At 41.5% G+C, this 23,542-nt stretch overlaps 1 protein-coding gene across 6 annotated transcripts in view; it reads left to right on the top strand.

Moving 5' to 3' along the window:
- The window catches only part of LOC136885915 (uncharacterized), a 446,154-nt gene that overhangs the window by 191,825 nt on the left and 230,787 nt on the right, over positions 1 to 23,542 (top strand). The window contains exon 2 of one of the 6 annotated variants that reach the window (XM_067158618.2): positions 4,353 to 4,817. The exons of the other annotated variants lie outside the window; for them this stretch is intronic. Coding sequence (XP_067014719.2) covers positions 4,489 to 4,817 — 329 coding nt within the window. The 5' untranslated portion in view covers positions 4,353 to 4,488. The remainder of the gene's footprint in view (positions 1 to 4,352; positions 4,818 to 23,542) is intronic. 6 annotated transcript variants of the gene reach the window in all.

Consider the following 23,542-nt stretch of genomic DNA (forward strand, 5'->3'; position numbering starts at 1 on the left):
GTTATTTTACTGCACAAGTAACAATATTCATCTACTTTAAGATTTCATTTCCTAATTTATTCCTAATTTCCTAATTTAATATTTCCTGCATCACCTGACTTCTTTCGACTGCACTGTGTTACTTTTGTTTTGGACTTAATTATTTTCATCCTGTACTCCTTACCCAAGACTGTCCATACCATTCAACAATTTCTCTGATCTTCTGCAGTCTCAAATCAAATAATATCATCAGAAAATCTCAGGGTTTTGATTTCCTCTCCTTGGATTGTGATTCCCTTCCCAAATTACTTTTTCGTTTCCCTTACTGTCTGTTCTATATAAACATTGAAAAGTAGGGGGGAACAAACTGCAACCTTGCCTCACTCCTTTGTGAATTGCTGCTTCTTTTTCAAAGCCCTCGATTCTTATCACTCGATTCTTTTTATACAGATTGTAGATAATTGTAGATAATTCTTCGTTCACGGTATCTGATCCCGATCCCCTTCAAAATCTCAAATAGCTTGAACAGAACCGTAGTCTTCGTAAAAGTAAGCATTGGCCAGTCTGTCAGAGCATTCTCAAGAAATTTGATACAGCACATGTGGATACTCTTTTAAAAAAAAAGAGTTAAGTATATTGGCAGTTTACCACCAGTGTATAATATTTATTATTTATGGTTAGAGAGTAACTACGTTGTTGAAATCATGGCAATCCTGTCATCACAACTAGGGGCATTCGACTCACGACTGGTAAACAAATCCACGTCCAAGCAAGCTTCTCATTGTGCCTCGCTTCTGTGCATTGTGCGCTAAAATGCCTCGTCATACGTTGCCTACGGCGGATTGCGTCAAAATCACTTTGATACACCAGAACATGAAACAAGTTGACGTTGTCAACATTGTTCACGCGAATCAAAGTGTTTTCTCCATGTTATGGAAAAAGTTCCAAGACACCCATTCAGTAGCAGATCGACATCGCATGGGCTCTCCACCAAAACAACAGTAGTTCAAGACCGGCACATATGCATATCTTCACGTACACATCCTACGTGAACATCTACTACTCTATGCCACGAGCTTCGAGACGACACAGCAGTTATTGTAAGTACCCAAACTGTGCGCCTTAGACTCCATGATGGAGGAGTGTATGCAAGAAGACTCCTCAACTTCCATTACAGGATAAGGTGGATTGCGTTCACTGGCTTTCGATGGGCTAGAGTACATCAGACTTAAACACGAGATCACTGGTCTAGAACGTCGTTCATTGATGAAGTTTGAATTGGTTTACACCCTGATGACACCTCTGCGCACATGGAAGGCAAGAGGGGAACGTTATAATTAATCATACTCCATATAATGTCACCAACAGCTTGGAGTTTCATCACTGTTCCGAGGAGGTGTCATGGTCAGTCGCCGTACACCACTGGTTTATATTCGAGGACGGCCGCAGTGTATGAACATAAGATTCTTTGACCCATAGTAAACTGTTTTGCAGAGACTGTAGGAGATGGGTTTGTTCTACAGGACGATAACGCTTGTCCACATGGTTTAAAAGCTGTGAATGGATGCTTGGAGGGACGTGAAATCTGCAGAATGGACTGGCCAGCGTCTTCTCCGGTCATGAACTGCATAGAGCATGCGTGGTCATTTGTGTATTTTAATTAATTTATTTATTTAATTATTTACAACCGTCAACATCTACCACTAACGATTCAGACCCTAAAAGATGTTGCCATCGAGGAAAGGGACCATTTGTATCAAGAAATGCTCAATTATTTGGTACTGAGCATGCCCCGTCGCATTCATAAGTCCCCCGGAGTTCGTGGAGGACCAACACGTTGTTGACTCATGTGACTGCTTTGAAGCCTCTTTAATGAGGTATTAAGTTACCGAGCAGTGTGCGTTTTCGTTGTATTTACTATTGTGAGGTTCACATGAATATGGCATCGGTTCCACTTCAACACAACAGAATCTGGTATATGTTTAACTTTTTTTTTTTTATGAGATTAGGTAAATAGATAATGCCTTTGTCACCAAATAATGGCTCAAGGTCCACTTACACTCAACCACGTAGCACTTTGCACCAAGTTACAAATCTGTGCATAATTACTAATATAAATGTCCGACTCGTTGGCTGAATGGCCAGCGTACTGGCCTTTGGTTCAGAGGGTCCCGGGTTCGATTTCCGGCCGGGTCGGGGATTTTAACCTTCATTGGTTAATTCCAATGACCCGGGGGCTGGGTGTTTGTGCTGTCCCCAACATCCCTGCAACTCACACGCCACACATAACACTATCCTCCACCACAATAACACGCAGTTACCTACAGATGGCAGATGCCGCCCACCCTCATCGGAGGGTCTGCCTTACAAGGGCTGCACTCGGCTAGAAATAGCCACACGAAATTATATATACTAATATAAATAATACAAAATAGTAATATTACTATTAATAAAACTGTAATAATGGTACAGTCCTTAATAACAAATGGTAACTTATGGAAGTGTACAATATGAAGATAAAGTTGGAATTCAAGAGGACAAACTGGGGCAAATATTCATTTATAGGAAGGGGAGTTAGGGTTTGGAATAACTTACCAAGAGAGATGTTCAACAAATTTCCAATTTCTTTGAAATCATTTAGGAAAAGGCTAGGAAAACAACAAATAGGGAATCTGCCACCTGGGCGACTGCCCTAAATGCAGATCAGTATTGATTGATTGATTGATTGATTGATTGATTGATTGATTGATTGATTGATTATCCATTCATTCATTCCTTCAGCAATTATCCAGCAAGTTAGCGGGATCTACTCAGTAAGTGCTCACGGCGAGTCACCTTAAACTTGAGAGGGACCGTTTGTCTAATGCTCATGATAGGTCGAGAGACAAAAGAAAGGTGAAGAAATATAGCTGAGAGTATTAGAGGAAAGTAGGTATGCAAGCAGCCGGACCCAGTCCTAATGAGGAATACCACATTGAAATATATACTCGAATGCATCTGTAAATAAAGATGCGAACTCTGATAATGGAGGTAATTTTACGCATTATCTCAAGAATAATCGTCAATTAAAACATTCACTCCATAGTCAAGCCCAGCCTGCTTTACTCAGGGGATAATCCCTTAATCCCGTTTCTTGATACGGGGTCGGGGATGAAGTGCGGTGAATTTGTATGATGTGGAATGATGGTGAATGAAATTGGTTAAGGAGGTGGAAGGAATCAGAACTTGCCTCGAAGTAAAAATGAGAAACCACAGTAAGCCATTCTGAGGACAGCCGACGACGAGGTTCGAACCCACTCGTCTCCCGAATGCAGAGTTTGGCTCCATAGTCGTAGTGTGTTAACACGCCGCTCGGTAGTGGAATGTATTCAGTATGTACAGTATATCCCCTGACTAAAGCAGGCTGGGCTTGGCTATGGAGTGAATGTTTCAGTTAACGATTATTGTTGGTATAAAGCGTAAAATTACCTCGATTATTAGAGTTCGCATCTTTATCTATAGATGCATTTGAGTGTGGTATTCCACATTAGGATTGGGTCCGGCTGCTTGGCTGAATAGTGAACGTAGTAGCCTTACGTTCATAGGGCCCCGTATTCAGTTCCTAGCTGGGCTGGAGATTTTGACCATTAATTCCTCGAGCTCGGGGCTGAGTATTCGTGATCTTAATACACAACTTTTCCACACTACATATCAGACTACCAACTACCACAGTGACACACAGTAGTGAATACATCTATCCACATTAGCACCATCCCAGATAACTGAGAAAGGCCAGGAAGGAAAGAATTCAGCGTTAAGACTGACTGTATGGCGTAGTTGATAAGGCGCTTACCTCGGTATTCAAGGCTGCAAGTTATAAAGTGTGTCTTTTCAGGGCAATATTCCGGCACTCCGTCGCCTGTTAAGACCTGTAGTAATTGAAGGGATTTATACATAACTGAGTTGGTAATTTTAGGATGGATGCTAGTTGACGCTGAACATGTGCAACGAAGCAAATGTGCCGGCATCTGTTCTTTGAAAACCATACCAGAAGTCAGAGATATTTGGGGGAAGGTAGGATTATTTTAAGCACAGATTTCTGGTCAATTTTCAAAAATCAAGACCCTAGTTCAAAAAAGTATTAAGTGCATTGACATTTTGAGGACATGAAAACCTTATTTTGAGAATATTTGAAAATACTATAATTTGTGTAGCTAAGAAACAGGATCACACAGATCGATTCCCTTGCTGGCAACGCTACTGTCTAATTCACGGCATAGTCAAGGATCAAACTAATAAATAGATGGCACTGCAGTCAAAAAGTTATATCACAGACCTAATACTATTTTAAAAGATTTCTTACTTGTAAAATCGCGCCTGACTAATTTTTTTAGATTCCTGTGCACTAACACAGATACTGCAAGTCCTAAGGTATCGAGTGAAAACAGTATAATATTGTGACGATTTGTGTTCTCGATGGGCAGAAGTGGAGAGTAGATCCTATAGCAATATTTTTTGCGATTTTGAGAAATGCCTTCAAGAAGTCAGGTGTGGGATTATTTCACCCGCTCTACAGGTCACATGGTTACATGCAATATATGCTCAGTGATCCTCTCTGTGAAAGGATCGACCACTTCAAATATGACCAGACATCTGCGACTGAAACATCCTGGAATTAATATTAGAGACAGCAGATTAAGAGTCATTAACTCTGATACTCTGGGTGAAAACACGGGTTTCGTCATCGTCCCTCTACAACCAAGGCAGGCACCACCACAACCACCACCACCACCAATCAACTACTATGCAGAGACACCTTCACCAACATCATTGTCTTCAAAGGAGACTACAATGACCAGGTATGTCTCAAAACTGCAGAACACAAATAGATGCTTAAACAGGGTCGATAAAATAATCAGTGAAATTGAGAGAAAGCTTGTTAATGCCGTTGTTGTCTCAAAAAAGAATTGTACTGGAGAGAGATTACCGACCAGGAAAGCCCATTCGAACAATTTATTGACAAACGCGTAACAAGTCGAGTGCTCGGATACAAATCAAATGACAGATTCTGTCCGCCTCGTGGTGAGTTTGCTGGAGTAGATCAGACCAGCTATCAACTTCCTGTTTGAGCCTTTCTTTGTCTATGCCATTCGTTCATTCACTGTGAATATATCAAACAGCCTCCTGACTCGTTCGGTTGAGCGGTATGTCACAAAGTACTCTGTGCGACGTGACAAGGGTGCTTACTCTTTTCGAGAGACTCGTCAGACCTGCCTTATCTGCAAGACATTAAGAAGTTCTCGGACTTCTGAAATAAAGTACCCTCGTATCCCATCCGTAGTTATCCAGTCCGTGCCTGGCAGTTATCAAAAGACAGCAAATTCAAATCAAATTTTCTCTCGTGTGCTGTTCATCTTAACGGAGACGTTTTGATAATGTTATTGGTTGAACGTCCCACTAACAACTTTTGATTTAGGAACCAGAATTTTGCTCCGCAGGAGTTATTGTACGTGGCTGTAAATCTACCGATACGAGAGACACAGTGCCCTTTGTACTTGGTGGACTCCATTTGACGTTGAGTTTCATTAACACAGGCATAAACAATCCGTGCACTCGAAAGCAGATGAAAAACAATAAATATCAAATCATATTAAGTCTGTTTGGGCAATTAAGACCCTCAGTAAAAGCGAAATATTTGCCTCTAAACGTATAAGTTTCCTAAGAGCAAATCAATTTTCGTTATCCACAGAACTTGAATAGGCATAAAAACAAATGTAGCCATTTCAAAAATACAACGAACAAAAGGTGTAATTTCTTCGGGGATGAAGTGTAAAATGTAAATTAACTTTCTGAAAATTATGTAATTATAAAAAAAAGAAATGTTGGGAAAATACTTAACTGCATTTTTGAGAAATGAGCTTAACGTTCGCAGACTGTCATGAATAAACGGAAATAGAAATGTTCACTATGTCGCATGTTACCGCACGCAGCATTATCGCCTAACAAAACTCAGTCGGTTCTTATTTAACCTACTCTGCCTTACCAATAGCAAAATACTTCCAGTGTATGTACCCTTATAAAATTGTGCTGTCAGATACATCATATCATTTTATGAGTCAACGGTTCAGAGCAATACTATCTTAACAAGCATTTCTCAGATTTTACATTAAAGCAAATTAAAAATTTCCGTGTATGCCAGAAATCACCACGGAAACTTCCGGCTGTCAGTATTACCTAGAACGCTGACAGCCAAAAGTCTCCAATACTGACAGCGTGCGTTAGAATGAGTTAATATATCCTTACGACGGCTGGTTGATGCATTCGTCAATGCTAACGGAGGACATTTTTAACATTTCGTATAAGAAAGAGTTCCATGTGTTATGCTGGTACGTTCTGTTCCTGTGTGTTTCCCATGAAAAATGTACTATGTAGAGTTGTAGAAAATGTGTTCTAACATGGAAATAAAGCTTTTCTGGACCCATGTCCATATAACATATTTTCTTCTCCTATGTGTGAGGAATGTGTCCTGGAAGTTTAGCCGTATCTTATTGTTACACCTGTAGAACGATCACGTTCTTGGCGCTGCTCGACTCATTTGTAAGGTGACGTCATACCATGAGCTAACGCAGCCTAGCTTAGGCTGCGGTTTCGGAACAACTAGCAGCTACTCGCGCGAGCTGGCGCTGCATTTTATGAGCAGTGTTCATTGTTTAAGCGTTTGAAATAATCATTGTATCACGCACGAGCTGGCGCTATGTAGCGTCAGTAAAACGAGTGAAACCGTCCACTGTCGGTTTCCTCGTGCCATTTGAAGCTTGTCAGCAGAGTGGTAATCATGGACTGCGAAAAATTAATCAACGAAGAAAATTGTATTTCATTCCATTCCACTCAGTAGTAGAAGCGAGATGTTCCGTTACCGCAGCCTTAGACTGTTGTATGTTGTGCTCGTCTTCGCCTGCCCGAGTCAACCCTGGCAGAATTAGGGAAACACAGAACGAAAGTTACTCTTTGGCTCAGCCCTGCGGAGTCTGTTGACGCATCCCTCCGTGAAACGGGAAATTCAGATTCAAGTTCCGAGGATGATCACATTTTCAGCTTTTTTCTTTTTTATTTCTTTTAAAATGTCGACCGGTTTAAGAGAAACTACCCTCTAAATCTAAAGCCATTTCTAAATTAAAATAAAGGCGCTGCCTTCTCTGTTCAAATATACAGCGTATTAGGCCTTGGTGGCGTAGACGTTAGAATTGGTATACAGTGAGTGTAAAAAGTATTCGAATATAGATATTCCTTTTAATTATGCAGATGGAGTTTTACGGATAACTAAGCAGGAATATTATCCTAGCCAGTTGAGCTTAAGCAAACAGTGACAGTGGATGTGCTGAGTGGTTAGTGTCGAGACATGAGCATTTGAGTGGAACAATATCGAGCGATAATTGGAAGATGGCAGAGGTGTATGAAGAGAAAAGTAACAAGGAGAATGGTGAGCAACGGCGATATGGAAAGTATGAGGGAAGTGGCAGTTATGCTAATCATTGGAGGTGTAGAATTGAAACTAGGTTCTGGTCCAAGTGGTGCCATCGGTTGGGATGAAATTGAAGCGATTAAGGATGTGATTAAAGAGGCGTGCCAGATGGACCAAGTTAAGGGAATGATAAGGGAACAATCGAAGGAGATCAATGATATGAAGAGGTGGATTCAAGAAAGAAATGGGTGAGACAACGTAATGCGGAAGAAATAGTGCTGCTGAGGAAGAAAGTGAAAAATTTGGAAGAGGAGATGGAAGAAAGATGAAGCAGTTAGTAGTCAGAAACCTACGAGGAAATGTATATTTATTTCTGGCTTTCAAGAGGCAGCGAAATAGAATAAGGTGGATTTAGTGTATAAGGTGGTGGTGATCAAAAATAAAATGACGAGGCTGGAGGTGGTGGCATGGAAGAGGACAAAGTCCAGGACATCACGAAAGCGAATACGAGAGGTCAGCAGTCACTAGTGGTAGGGGAAAGTGAAGAATCAGCGAGGGTCGTCGACAGTGTGCACGTGCATGGAAAAGGTGAGTGAGCGCGAGAAGAAAGAAAAAGAAGTGACGCCTTTGGCAGAGGAAGAAGTTTTGAGTTTAAAAGACCTGTAGTGAAAGAAATATAAAGGTCAGGAGGAAAAGACGATAAAGAGCGTCATAGAAAAAGTACGGAATGGAAGTGGAAAATGAGAGGGCGATAATAACAAGAAGTGAATCAAGTAATGTGGCAGAGGGGAGGGGCGGGGTAAAAATAAGGGAAGCAGGGGATGAAATTGGAAGTTAGGTTTTGTAAATATTGAAGGCTTGCTAAGTAAGATGGGGATAGAAGAAGTGATAAAATTAGTAGAGTGTTTCGATATTGTGGCGCTGTTAGAGACGTGTTTAGAAATAGGGAAGGTGTTAACGTGGACTCCCCTGTGGTGGGTGCGGTAGATGAGGAAAGTAGTCGTGAGGGCTCTAAAAGATTATAGGCAGGGATTATAGGGAGTGCAAAAAGAGACTATTTTTGTAAATTATGGAAAGAATATAATACAATTGCAGAGAGGAAGAAATTATGGCTGAAGGAGCAGGCAGAGGCGATAAATAGGGAGTGTAGGATGAAGCAACCTGAAAGGGTGTGGGACAGAGTGAATAAAATTAGTAATGGGGGAGGAGGTTTGTCAAACCGAAAATTGGCTATGATTTAAGGGTGGATTACTTTGTTAAAGTATTAGGAGGGAGAGATAGGTGGAGAGAAACAAAGGGGGAGAAGGTCATACAGAGGGAAGTAGATGTACAGATTTATGAGTTGGATAAAGATATATCAGGTGAGGAGGTAATGAAAGTGATAGCGAAACCGAGGACCAGGTCGGCAGGAGGAAGAAATGTAATCAGTAATTTATTTTGGAAAGAAATAGGGAAATATAGACAGATGATAGAGGGCATAGTAAAGTTGTTCAACATGATTTTCGAGTGTGGTAGGTTGCCAAAAAAGTGGCAAATTGGGATTATATGCCCAGTCTAGAAGAAAAAGGAGAGAGGAATCTCCTAAGTAATTATAGAGGAATAACTTTATCGGACTCCTTGAGTAAGATTTATACAAGTATATTAGCGAACAGGCTGGGAGACAGGGCTGAAGAGCAGTCGATACTGTCAATTTTCCGGGGTGGTTTTACAAAGGGCAGGACGACAGATAATATGATAGTTAAGATGATCTTCGAGTAATATCTGAATAAGGAAGGAAGGAACTAAAGTATATATAGCTGCTTTTTATTTTGAAAATGCTTTCGACACAGTAAGTAGGAGCGCGTTAGTAGCAGAATTAGAAAGGTGGGATAATTGGGCGTGTCCAGTTTTAGGTGATCAAGGGATCCCAGGATTGATTTTTTGCTGACGATGTGATATTAATGACCTCTAACAGGGTGGGGTTTGCAAAGAAGTTTAAATGCGGTTTCAGAGTATGCAAACAAGTGGTCCCTGAAAATTAATTTAATAAGACGAAGATTATGGTAGGTCGAAAGAACAGAGCGAGAAAGAAAAGGAGGAAATGGGTGGTCCAGGGAGAGATGATTCATGAGGTAGAAAATTTGTAATATCTGGGGGGTTCTTATAAAAAAAAGGAAAATGGGAAGATCACATTAAGAGAGCGAAATGGAAGGGGTTGCTCTTTAAGTTGTCAAGATTTTGGAGAACAAATACCCGGGAATAAATTATAGTATACAAAGAATGGTTTACAAAACATTAGTGTTAAGCAGAGTACTCTATGGAGCTGAATTGTGGGGCCTGGAGAAAGGAAGGGATACTCAAAATCAGATTACTTGTACATTTAGTAAGACGTTGATATGACTCCTCGAGTGCACAGCGAACGTGGGGGCGATAGTAATTTGTGGGGAGTATATAGAAGGGGAAATTATGAAGAGAGTACTTAATTTATGGATGAAATTAAAGAGAGGAGAAGGTGGCATATTGCTGCAAACTGCTTATCAGCACCAGATCAAAAGTATGTATGGGGAGAGCTGGCTGGTGAAGGTGAAAATGAATGTGTAAAGGCTAGGTCTGGGCTACATATAGTATGAGGACTGGGATAAAAGGGGAAGAAGGTTTTGGAGATTGATTATAAAGAGGGTAAAGGATATCCAAATGCAACGTCAGATGGAGGAATGTCGGAGGAGAGCGACCCCAAGAAGTTTAAAGGATAAGCCAAGTATTGAAGATAAGTATTAGTAATATAGATAGTACTGCGAGAAGAGGTTTATTATGGTGGATTTTAGGCTTATACAAAAACAAGGGATGGGTCCGGAAAAAGGATAATACATTATGTATACTGTGTGGTGAAATGAGGGAAGACGTGCATTTGTTAGTAAGAAGTAAAGAAACTAAAAATGTGAGACGGAAAATATTGAGTGAGAGTCAGCGGGAATTGTTTAAAGTAGACTGGTAATGATCAGAAAATTATTGGATGGTGATAAAAGAGTGGAATAGGGTAGGTAATTTAAGTTTGTATTTAAGTGCAGTGAGAAAATTATGCATAAAGGAAATAAAGAAAGTGGACGTGTGATTAATGCTCAAGAGACACTTGGACATGAAATTAGGTATAACGATAGTGTACGCAGTGGCGAAGCGTGAACTAAATAAGGGGGTAGACAGAGATGTTGGCATTTAGGGGCTTAAACATATTGTATATGTTTTCGACGCATACAGATCTATATTCAGTATTATATTAATGACTGGAACTGGGACAAATCATATAACAATAACAATATACTTTTAGAATAAAAATAGCATTCTACTTCATTGATATGTAGATTTAATAAGAGAAATAAGAAATAAATATATTTTCGTACAAATCACTTTAAACAATATTCTTGTAAACGAGTTCAATCCGCCTGTCCTTCATTTCAGCATATAGATATATATGATACTGTATAGGCCTTTGGCACACCTCGTAATCTGAAGGTCTTTGGGCTGAGCAACGGTCGCTTGGTAGGCCAAAGCCCTTCAAGGGATGTAGTGCCATGGGGTTTGGTTTTATAGGCCTTTGGTCTTATGCCGTGTTAGGAAAATAAGGTGAAATTCTTTACGTTTCACAGAGAACTGTGCTCCGCGTCATCAGAATAAAATCTCGACTGTCCACGAGAAAGGCTTCTAAATAATGACAAACAGCTCTCTGTGAAACGTAAAGAATTTCACCTTATTTTCTTGACACGGCATAAGCCCAAAATCCTATACAGTATCACGTCTATAATTACGGGCCGTGAAAGCATCAATGGCGATATATATATTACTGTCGTCTTGAAGTCAAGATGCCACAGCAGATCCTTCTCCATATATAGCTAGAGTTTCCAAGTTAGTCTCTGATTGGTCATCGAATTCCTAGTAGGTTTTAATTCGTATGAAGGCACTCATAGGGCGTTCGCTAGAAACTGACGTTAACGAAATATATGGCATCAAGTTAAGCAGTTTTGTTGTTCTCGTATGCAAACTCTGGAGTTCATTATTAAGAATGTAAGCCAATAGTTGTTGGGATTATAATACCGTAACTAATATTGGCGGCCAAGGAAAAGCATGTGCTTGAAGGGTTTTCACGCTGTCATTCATTTATTAGGTGTATGTTTGCTATATTTCGTATTTGAATAGTATTATTTTATTTTTAGATGTGTCTTATAATAAAATAAATTCAAATTAAGTACATTAAAAGCATGTCTAAGATAGTAGCCAATAGCAGCACCTTTATATCTGATATCCAAACTAGCCAATGAGAGCAAGAAGAGACGCTGGTAAGTCTCGCTGGTAAATCTCGCTATAGGAAAGTCATAATTTCACAGTCATCACCCACAGATAGCGTTAGTGTTGCTCTATCTGAAAACTTTGAAAATCAAAGGGAACACACAGAATGGACAGCGTCTGCTTTCTCCTACGGGCTTCATGCAATTGACGCGAGCCCTAGCATTGCCGAAGTGAGACGAATATAAGTAAAGCGGGGAATACAGTAATGTCATGAATGTGGAAATAATTAATGTTCTAAAATAATTGAATTAACTCGGCGATGTTTCGTTAAAAAATGTTAAGTATACACGGTGTCTACCCTGCCTCCCCTGACACTTCGCCCCTGAGTGTACGTAGGAGTTTGATGTGTTTATTTTGTGTTGTTAGATAACTTGTATTTTTGCTCGATATATTGGGTTCTGGGTAAATAAAATAAGATGAAATGAGAAATATAGGGCATTGAGGCTTAGCAAGTAGCCGCTGCTGCCGATACCCGGGAGGGGTCCCCCGTACCTCCCCCAGTACCCTCAGATACATCTCTCCCGCTATCATGAGAGAGGTAGCCCTGGTGATGGTCGCCACAGATCAGATATTGAGGCACTGCTTCAAGGTGGAGTAGGCAGTAGTGTTACCGCACCTCAGCCCTTGCCGATAAGGATGGTGTTCAAGTACGTCGTCATGAAGGAGACTGGGCCAGAGCGGGGTGGGTCCTTACCCCACCCCAGCATCACTCGCCAGATGTTGTAACTCGGCCGCAGATGACAGAGGACAGTGAAACAGTAATTGACTTAGCGACAGTGGTGTTTCTATGGAGAGCGAGAGCCGGGTCAGATGAGGCGGGCGGTATCGAGGATGAGTGTGTGAATTGCAGGCTTGGTTTGGAGGCGGGGGAAAGGTAATGGCAGACAGGCAACAGAAGAAAAGCAAAGCTTTACCGGAGGGAGAGGTTTTTAGAGCATGATAGACAGCAACAAGATAATGCCCTAGATGCATGTCGATGGGTGGGACAGAAGACCTCCCCATACCCCTTACAAAATAATTTAACTAATGAATTTTAATTTACTGAGCTGTTAAGGTAAGGAATATAACAGTTTTCTTACTGCCATATCTCAGTAGCCTATATTGCAAAACAAGAGATTTATACAGGTTTTATTTTGGAGATACACTGTAAAAAATGGAAATAGCAACACCATGAAGCCATTGGTCGTTTGTGTTGATTTTCAAGATATGGAACCATGCCATGTAGGTATGTAAACGATCAAAGTTTCAGACCCATTGGATTGTTGCTACATGTCTCCCCACGTGATCGGTCGCGGAGGAATCAACTCCAGTATACGGACTCTGGTGTAGCGTAGTTGACTTGCAGTCTATGCAGTGAAGTGTTCTCCGTCAAACATGCTTCGACGATAGAGAAAAGCACGCTATCAACAACTGTCGCCGTTTGAGAGGGCTCGGATAATTGGTCTGTGTGAGGCTGGACTGTCGCTGCACGTGTTGGCCGACTGGCATCTACAGTACAGAGTGTATGGCAGCAGTGGTCAAATGAAGTTACCCACATTCGTAGACCTGGCACAGGCCCAGCGCGACAGACAACTGTGAGAGAGGATCGCCGCATCATTCGGATGGCCCGGATGGAACCCCATGCAACAGCAGTGCAAATTCGAGCAGCTGTGGCACCCCACGTTACACAACAGACAGTTGGTAATCGCCTGCGTGCAGCTGGCTTACGAGTCTGTGTCCCTGCAGAAGGTGTTCCATTGACCCCACAACAGCGACGTGTAAGGCTGGCCTGGTGTCGAGAAAGATCGACGGATGGCATAAGGTCGTCTTTAGTGATGAATCGCGCTTCTGTCTTGCCCGCAGTGATCGCCGGAATCGTGTGCGCCGGCGTACCGGGAGGGGGGCCGCCCAGATCTTATTGTCGAGGGGCACACAGGGCCAACACCAAGCATTATGGTCTGGGAAGCTATTGGATTTAATGTGAAATCACAATTAGTGCTTGTTGAGGGCACTATGACTGCTCGGCAGAACGTTGATAGGGTACTCAATCCACTGGTTTTCCCTGTGATGTCGAACATTGCTTATGGAATGTTTCAGCAGGACAATGCCTGGGTTCACACGGCACGCATCTCCAGAGAATCTCTCCATGACATAACCTTAGAATGGCCCGCCAGATCCCCGGACCTCAGTCCTACTGAGCATGTGTGGGACATGATGGGTCGACAACTGGCCAACCGTCCTCAGCCACCCACAACTCTGGAGCAGCTGACCCGTGCCGTGCTGCAAGCATGGACCACAATTCCTCAGGAAGCGATCCATGGCCTGATTGACTCCATGCCTCGACGAATTCATCAATGTATTGCAGCTCGTGGTGGGTACATGTCCAAACTTGCGGGTCAGAGGGACCTGAAAGTTTAATCATCGAATCACAACCGAACACTCGTCCTGCATGTTCAATTGCAGCAATGTAGCACCACTCCTTCTGGGTGTTGCAATTTCCATTTTCTTCAGTGTATGAACCCTAAATATACTCTCAGTGGCTGGATTGCTCACCAAAAGCGTGACCGGTGTTAAGAAATCCAGAATAATACATGACCCATGAAATCTGGGGGCAAGCTTGCCTGTAGGTATGAAATTCTTAACCATGCCCTGATCTCCGACCTTTAAATTGGTGGACCTCCGTCCACGATCGTATCTCTCCTTAACTTTCTCATGAGAAGCCTTAAGGTTACTTTTAGCCTTCTTCTACAGGTCCCTGATATCATCGGGATCTATTGTCTCCGGCAATATCTCATTGATGGACCAAAGATTTGACAACGGCGTTTTAGGTTCAAACTTGAACATGAGAGAGGCAGGAGTGAACTTGTGGAACTCATGAACGGCCGAATTTAGAGGAAAAGATAACCAATGCAGAGAAGTGCCCCATCTGGAATGATCATGATGAAAAGTTATCAAAGCAGATCGAAGATTGCAATTGATCCACTCAGCCAAAGATGGTTGAGGGTAGGTAATAAGCGGAAGTAGTTACTTGGGATAGGTCAAATCAAAACAGAATTTTTGGAGTAAGTTAGATGTGAAATACTTTGCATGATCGGAAACTATATATTGACAAGGACCAAAAGAAGGAAAGATAATATTAAGACAAGAAATGATAGACTGAGCGGTACCCAGCTTAGTCGGAAATAACCATGAAAATCTAGTGAAGCCGTCTACACATACAAGGATGAACTTATTCCCGTCCCCCATCGATTGAAGGAAAGGTCCGACGTAGTCTATGTACAAACGCTCTGTGGGGCGAGATGCGTGATGAGATGACAGTAGCCCTAGCTTAGTAGACAAGGTAGGCTTACTACTCAAGCAAGAAGTACATGCCTTAACCATTTCTCTGATTTCGCCGTCCATACTCTTCCAATAAACATTTCTCTGATTTTCTCGGGTTTAAAAGATTCCTAATGGGGTCTCGTGATATTTTAAGATCATGGGCCAAGAACAGTTCGAACAACTACTTTCATCTTTTGATCGTGGCTCAAAGGGCAGCACAGAACCCCGTTTTTCCAACACATAAGGGACATGTTCCCCAGAAGAAAGGGTTTCCGTTATAGCAGCCAGCACTGGATATTTCTCGATATCATGAAATAACATAGGGGCATCAGTCAAAATAGCACTAACACTAGAATGTAGGGCATGGGAGAAGAACTATCCTCCTGTTCACTGATCTCAACATCACTAGAAAACATACGGCTTAGTCCATCTGCGACTACATTTTCTGATCCTCTAATGTGTCGCATGTCGAATTGAAATTGAAATTCTGATAGCCCAACGAGCGATACGTCCAGTACGACGACGCCCAGCTAAGACCCAACTAAAAGCTTGATTGTCTGTTTCTAATTCAAATTTGACATGCTCCAGATAGAGGCGGAACTTCTCCAAGGCAAACAGGACTGCCAAACATTCCAATTCATAGGAATACTTGGCTTCTTGGGCTGATAAAGTCCTAGACGCATAGGCGATAGGCCGCCTTCCGAGTTCCATTTCTTGAAGGACTGCAGTAACAACAGATGAAGAGGCATCGGTTTGAACTATCTATTTCTTAGAGAAATCTGGCATAGCTAATCCTGGGGCATTGCAAAGAGCTAATTTAAGACCTTCAAACGCTGCTTGCTGCGACGGCCCCCATTCGAATTTGACACCTTTCCTACGAAGTAGGTTTAGGGGCGCCGCCCTATTAGCGAAGTTAGGAATACATTTTCTGAAGGAGTTCACCATGCCTATGAACCTAGCGATTCTCTTTATGTCCGTAGGAGGCTTGAAATCACGAGTAGCCTGCGTTCTGGAATGGTCGATAGAAACACCATCGGGCGACACAATATGCCCTAAGAATGGCATAGAAGGCTTAGCAAAAGCTACCTTAGATAACTTAACTGTCAACCCCGCCTTACGAAGGCGGTCGAGAACTTTCTTCAGATGATCTTCAAAGGTCTCTGAGAACACAAGGACATCGTCGAGATTATCATTAACAATTTGATATCGGAGAAGACCCTATCCAGCAGTCTAGTAAGGGCAGCCGCGCCCGTGGGGAGCCCGAAAGGCACGCGGTTGTATTAATACAAATTCCAATCAGTGGTGAAAGCCGTTAGATGTTTGGATTCTTCTGCCAGAGGTATCTGATTATATGCCTGGTTAAGATGTTAAAGAACTTGGCTTGCGAAACCATGAGAAACAAGAATGATCAGGAAGGGGCACAGAATGTAATACAACCTTACGGTTTAAAGCCCTGTAATCAATGACAGGCCTGAAACCACCTTGGGGTTTCGGTACAAGAAAAAAAGGCGATGAATACGCCGACTTTGAAGGTCGGCCATATTTTAACACCTGATCAATGATTTCCTTAAGAGCCTTCATTTTAGGTGGAGATAGCCTATAAGGAGGAAACGTAACTGCAATAGAGTAGGTTAGCTCAATCTTGTACTCAATGAAGTCAGTGACGCCAAGGTTTTCCGAAAATACATCCGGAAAAGTCTGGCCCAACTTTCGAATACTCTCAGCCTGGTCCTCAGGTAGATGCCTAAGATCTAACGACATCTCACTCTGGGTGGGCGAAATAGATAAAAATGACACAGAATTACATGTCATAAGAGGAATATTAATGCTACTAGAGAACTTGAATGTGCACGACTTGCTCGGAAGATGGAGCACAAGACCAGAATGAGACATAAAATCGGCCCCAATATTACAGGGCAAGACAGCTGTTTAGCCACAAACAACTTAATTTTCCATGTAAATTTGGAGATGCGAATTTTAGCAAAAATAAAGCCTAAAATTTCTAATTCTAATTTCTAAGACCAATAATCCGGAAATTTACAATAGGCTTTCAATTTAGTGTACCACTCCTCAGAAATATTGGAGCTAACGCTCCCTGAATCTAATACCGCCGTAACGGGTTTCTTTATTTACCTCAATTTTAAGATATGGCACAAATCCTGGAGTCTCAGAAGCAATTTTAAGGCATTCCCTAGGGCCTTAAAATAATAAGTTAGAGGAAATTTCTTCCTTGAAGAATTCGTTGCCTGATTTAACGGGGGCTGAGCCTCCGGAAGGTGAACATTGTGACTCAGCCGATGACACTAGTCACTTCCTATCGCCTGGGTTTGTGGAGGCAGCACCAGAAGTTGAACAGGGCGGTGTGCTGTTAAGTGAAGTGCAATTCTTGGCTAGATCCGAAAACTACCCGCACTTGAAACAACCTTTGGACGGACCTGCTCTGTTCCTAGTTCCACTAGATTTAACCAAGGGACACTTATTCCTAAGGTGTTCAATCTATCCGCACGGTTAACATTTGCGTATGGGGAATGTTCGGCGAGGTGGTGGCCGAGAACTGTTAGATGATGGAGGGGCTCCGTGGCGACACGTCAAGTGTCAGGGTACCTCACTCCTTCGGCTGACACTGCCATTGCCTCTAGTTCCGAGAAGGCTTGGGGTCGAGAGGCAAAACATAAGTACGACCTATAAGGCGGAGAGATTCCTTCGACAATAGTTTGCACAATTTGATCTTTTGAAAATGAAGAGCGAATACCCTAGTATAAAATTTAATGTCTTGGATGATATCAGCCAAGTCTTCGTCCAACTTCTGAACTCGGAAGTCGTACTTCTGTATTAGGGATGTCATTGCTCTAGCTGAAATAAAGTTAGCCAAAAGATGAGCATGGAAATCTTCAATAGAACATCTGTCAGCTATTGCTTTCTCAGTTTTGTCCGAGAGGACATCTATAGAATATGGGTAAATAATTTGTAAAATTTGATAATGCCAAAGCATGCTCTTGAAATTCAACTAGGAATCTCCGGACCGTAATCCCGCCGCCCGTGATCTGACAATGCTTTCCATTCACACTAAGACGGTCTATTTATACTTAGCAGTGACGTGACCGTGACGTAACCGGACCGGACCGTAATATCAACGCCCGTGATCCCACAGTACTTTCCATTCACAATATAACGTGGCGTGATCGGCATCAGTCAGTGTTTTCTATAGTACCACGCAAAATGGCGAAACTCTCAAAAACTGATTTATGTATGATTGCTCTTGTTTTGGATGAAGAGGAGGTGCAACAAGTGAGAAAACGGAGGTGGGTTCATCAGGCCTGTAACAAGAAAAGAACAGAAGGGGAATTTGCCGCTCTTTATAAGAAATTGATGGACGATGGATCAAAGTTTCACGAATACTTTAGAATGTCAGAACATCCATTTAACATTCTGTTCAGCAAACTGGATGTCAACCTGAAAAAACAGGACCCAAAATGGAGAAAAGCCATTTCTCCGAGGGAACGACTTGCAGTTTGCTTGAGGTATGTAAGATAGAATAGCATTACACTATAAACTTTGACATATTGCTTTGAAAACAATAATTTGTTTTAAATTTAAACTGAAGTGGTATTTTACAAATATTTGGTAATATAAATTATTATTATAATCAAAGTTTACGAAAAACATTTTCATACTTTAAGACACTCATCTGTAAACATCTATTTTGGTTCGATTTCAGTCTCGATATGTATTTATTCCCAAAATACTGTTGCACTGAATAGTTCAGGGAAGTTGCCGGTTGCCTTTGACCAGTTGTTAACCCTTGATTTTCATGCACTACAACACATTCACTGTGGCTTCCTGCAGGAAAAGGCTGTCCAGAGTATGTTGGGGGTAGAGTAATGAGAATGATAAACTGCGGATGATCCTGCACTTGGCTCTTCTCCCATGAGCTAAAGCGGATATATTTGCCGCTGTGCTAAATGCCAGTAACGTGGGGGCAGCTTTTTCACAGCTGGAGGTATTGCTGATAAAAAGGCGTCAAGAGGATCTGGTGATTGGATTGATGGTGATCCCATATTTCCTTTCTTTTAGAAGATACTCCATAACAGTAGCAGCGGCACTTTTAGGAGGATTGTTTTCGTAGTGACAGTTTTAGCTTTTTCGATGGTGTCGAATATCGTAAGGAACCTGTTTGTGTTAGAGTAGACAACGTGTGACATTGGGACGGCTCATTCACTACACTGTCGACTTATGTAGAAAGTTGTTGTGTCTCATTGTTGTCTGTATTGTAATTTTCGTCATCATCTCCTGATGGTTTTCTACCTCATCACCAATGTTGCTCGTGGTCTCCCTCGTATTTAAGAATTCTTTCAAAAACTCAGCTGCTCTGAATATTTGAAGAGTTTCCCAGATTTCGCCTTCTGACCACTCACAGTAGCATTCTTCCTAAGAGACTTCCTAAAATTGTCCCTTATGTTGCCCCATCTGGTTTTACAAGACTGCCCTGAAAACAAAATCACTGGCTATATTGATTTATTTATTAAATCGTTAAAACATCTATAGGTTCTGTTATAGGAAAAAATACGTCGAACTGTAGGCACACATGAATTAGAGCATAGAAACAAAGTAATTTCTATTCCACGTAAATACGTTTATTGTTATTGTTGGTTTTTTTCTTTCTTGCAGGCATTTGGCCACTGGGGATGCGCTAAACACGATTTCCTTTAGCTATCGCATGGGTCATAGTACAGTTTACAAGATCGTGCGAGAAACCTGTAAGATTATTACTGAACAGTGAAATGTCGTATGGCTTTTAGTGCCGGGATATCCCAGGACGGGTTCGGCTCGCCAGGTGCAGGTCTTTCTACTTGACTCCCGTAGGCGACCTGCGCGTCGTGATGAGGATGAAATGATTATAAAGACAACACATACACCCAGCCCCCGTGCCATAGGAATTAACCAATTAAGGTTAAAATCCCCGACCCGGCCGGGAATCGAACCCGGGACCCTCTGAACCGAAGGCCAGTACGCTGACCGTTCAGCCAACGAGTCGGACATTATTACTGAAAATCTGATGGAAGAATTGTTGCCTACACCAACAGCAGAAATATGGAAGAACATAGCTACTGATTTTTATGATATATGGAACTTTCCTAATTGTATTGGTGCTTTCGATGGTAAACACGTTGTTATCCAGGCCCTTCCGAACACTTGATCATTATTCTTAAATTAGAAAAAAAACATTTCCCATTTTTTTTGCTGGCTCATAATGGACCCTCATTGCAACTTTATTGCAGTTGATGTAGGGGCATACGGTAGGAATAATGACGGGGGAATCTTTGCTAATTCTAATTTAGGCAAAGCACTTCAACAAAGGTCGTTGAATGTACCAGAAAAATGAGATACCAAATACACATATTCAAGTTCCATATGTTATTGTCGCTGATGAAGTATTCCCGCTTAAAGACTACATGATGCGACCATATCCGAGTGATAATTTGGATGATCATAAGCGAAACTTCAACTACCGTTTGAGTCGCGCGTGGAGAACATCAGAAAATAGTTTTGGTATTTTGTCACAAAACATCCGGATTTACAATAGGCGTATTCAGGTTTATCCAGAAAACATTGATAACGTACTGTAATTTTTTTCACGTGCTTGTTGCATAACTTTGTGAAAAATGACGGAAATACAGTAATTATAATTACGCTACTCAGAATGTAGAGTCGAGGAATGAGGACAGCACACTACAAAATTTATAATTTCAAGGTGGGAATGCTACGTCACATGCATTTCGGGTCAGAGAGTTATTCACAGAATACTTCAGCTCTGAGAATGGATCGCTCCATATGTCATCAACTCTCTAGGTCAAAGAGATTAAAAACCTCTAGGTAGATCTAATAACTCTTCACGTGGATCTCATAAGTTTGTACATTTACTGTACAAAAGTTAGCCATGTTTACTGTATAAATTCATAAAATTAATAAAAGCGCATTTACTTACCAGTTGTTTTCATTTCTTCTGTTTTACTCCATATATTGTTCTTAAAATCCGTGTCCATGTACTTCGGGTTGGACAGATCATACAGCACAGGATAATTGCGCACTAGTTCAACAAGCTTTTCATCATTCATCTTGGACTTTGACAAAAAGACGTTCGAAATTAATTGTCACTTGTATAAATACGCCCGTAGCACGGCCGTGAAATGAAAAAAATATCGGTGGGAACTAATCTGACTGTCACTTTACGGTGCCGGCGTGAGCACTGACCGGACTTTCACGGACCAGCACCGGGCGAGTATGAACACTGCCACTCAATTTCCTACAAGAATATCTTCCGGCTCGCCGGTCGAAGCACGTGCCGGTCACGCCACGGTCACGTCACTGCTAAGTGTAAATATACCTTAAAAAGGATATCACCTCATTAGTAGAATTTACCGAAAACTTGGATATGCCTTTAAGCAACATGGCTAATGGGTGGGGCAAGCTGCTGAAACCTGGCGACATACTAGGGGATGGCATTGGAGGTTGAGAAGGTTCAAACACTGCATTACTCATAAAGAAAGGTTAGATGATCAGACACTTGTTCCGATGGGTCAGATGTTTGGTGAGTAGCCACTGATTTCCTCCTACTACTCTCAATAGACCTACTAGAGTCCTCTTCCGTAGACAAGTTTACAATAGGAACATGGTTGCTTTTAGCACTAGCGGCCCCAGACAACAAATTAATTATTAACCCTATTAGACATGTCAGACAGGTGTTCGACGAAGTTACTAACGTCCTTAGCATGATCCTCCTTCAATTTTAGTGACAATAGGTCCGTAGCCCTATTGTAAAAATGAAACAGTCTAGCCTGAACTCTTTTAAGTTGATTAGTAGAAGGATCACTTACTTCAAAGAAACTAACAACAGCATTTAGCTCGGTGGTATTATCAGTGATAGTGGACAGAGCCTCATCAATTTCCTTCTCCCCAAATACCAGGATACAAATGTGAAATTCTAAAGATCCCTTAAATTTGGCAATATCCGCCGCAACCGTGTCGCCAGACTGGACCTTCCTAATTAGAAGTTCATAAATAAATTCCTCCTTGCGGAGATACCCAGGTGCAAGGACTTCGCGAGGACCAGACATAGTGATAGAAAATCTAACAAGATTTGAAAAATTCCAGGAACCAGGAAAATGTTTAGAGTACGGTATCGATTTCTATTAGTAGCCGTCAAAAGGGGCTTTATCCAGAGCCCTTTCAACCACGCTCTGCTACCACTTGTTACGGAGATACCGTGGTGGACAGAAGTGAAAGAAGGTGCGGTCATGAATAGGTCGAGATAAGACAGACAGAAGATTAATTTAAAACTTTAAAATTAGAGCTATATTTCTTTCTCTGCTATATTTTGGTTTCGTTTCAGATGTTAAATTTTAACAAGACAATTCGCTAAGCAAAAAACAAGATTTCAGATACAACAATAAGATATAGAAGTTATATAGTAAATGACAAGAGCTCCTTTTTTTCTCCAGCAAAATTATCTAGGAGACCAATCTCCAAACATTACATCATTCCGGCCGTCGAAAGGCACCATTCAACCTTTACATTAATAGAAAGAGCATCTTTGCTGTATAAAATTTACACTAAGGAACCTACATTTTACAAATTCAAACATTATTCACTATCTTCAATGTTCAACAGTCTGATATCTTTAACATTAAAAGGTATAACATAGATTGTAACAGGGGTAGCACGTAGCCATTCTACAAGGCCTTCGGTAAAAGCAAAAGGTTAGGTAACTGGCCCAAAAACCAAAATGGAAAGGAAGCGGACACTTGCGCTCCTTCAAAATTGAAATGAAAACATTAATACGCAATTTGGGTTTATAGCCTGAAATTACAGAGTCTAAGGCTATACTGCTGAGGTGATACGATGGAGAAACTATTTAAGTTACAAGAATTACAAACTGAAAAAGGTTGCAAAATCATAGTTATTTCAAAATTAAGTTGAGAGGGAACACGAGAGAGTAGCTCACTCCCTATTCCCTGATTTCGGTTAAGTTCCTTCGGCTTTTTTCAAATTTACATTTAGAGTTTGAAATATACATACATACATACATACATACATACATACATAATCATTATAGGCTCTTATGCCTTTCAGCGTTCAGTCTGTAAGCCTCTGTGAATTTACTAAACGTCGCCACAATCCTCTATTTGCAACTAGTGCTGTGGCCTCATTTAGTTCTATACCTCATATCTTTAAATCGTTAGAAACTGAGTCTACCCACCGTCGTCTTGGTCTACCTCTACTTCTCTTACTCTCCACAACAGAGTTCATTATTCTCCTAGGTAATCTATCCTCCTCCATTCTTCTCACATGACCCTACCACCGAACCCGCTTTATCCAAAGAGTTCCTTCCTAATTTAGCCTTTATCTCCCCATTCCGAGTACCGTCCTGCCATTGTTCCCACCTGTTTGTACCAGTAACCATTCTCGCTACTTTCATGTCTGTTACTTCTAACTTATGAATAA

This window comes from Anabrus simplex, chromosome 1 (genome assembly GCF_040414725.1).
Source record: "Anabrus simplex isolate iqAnaSimp1 chromosome 1, ASM4041472v1, whole genome shotgun sequence".
NCBI lineage: Eukaryota > Metazoa > Arthropoda > Insecta > Orthoptera > Tettigoniidae > Anabrus > Anabrus simplex.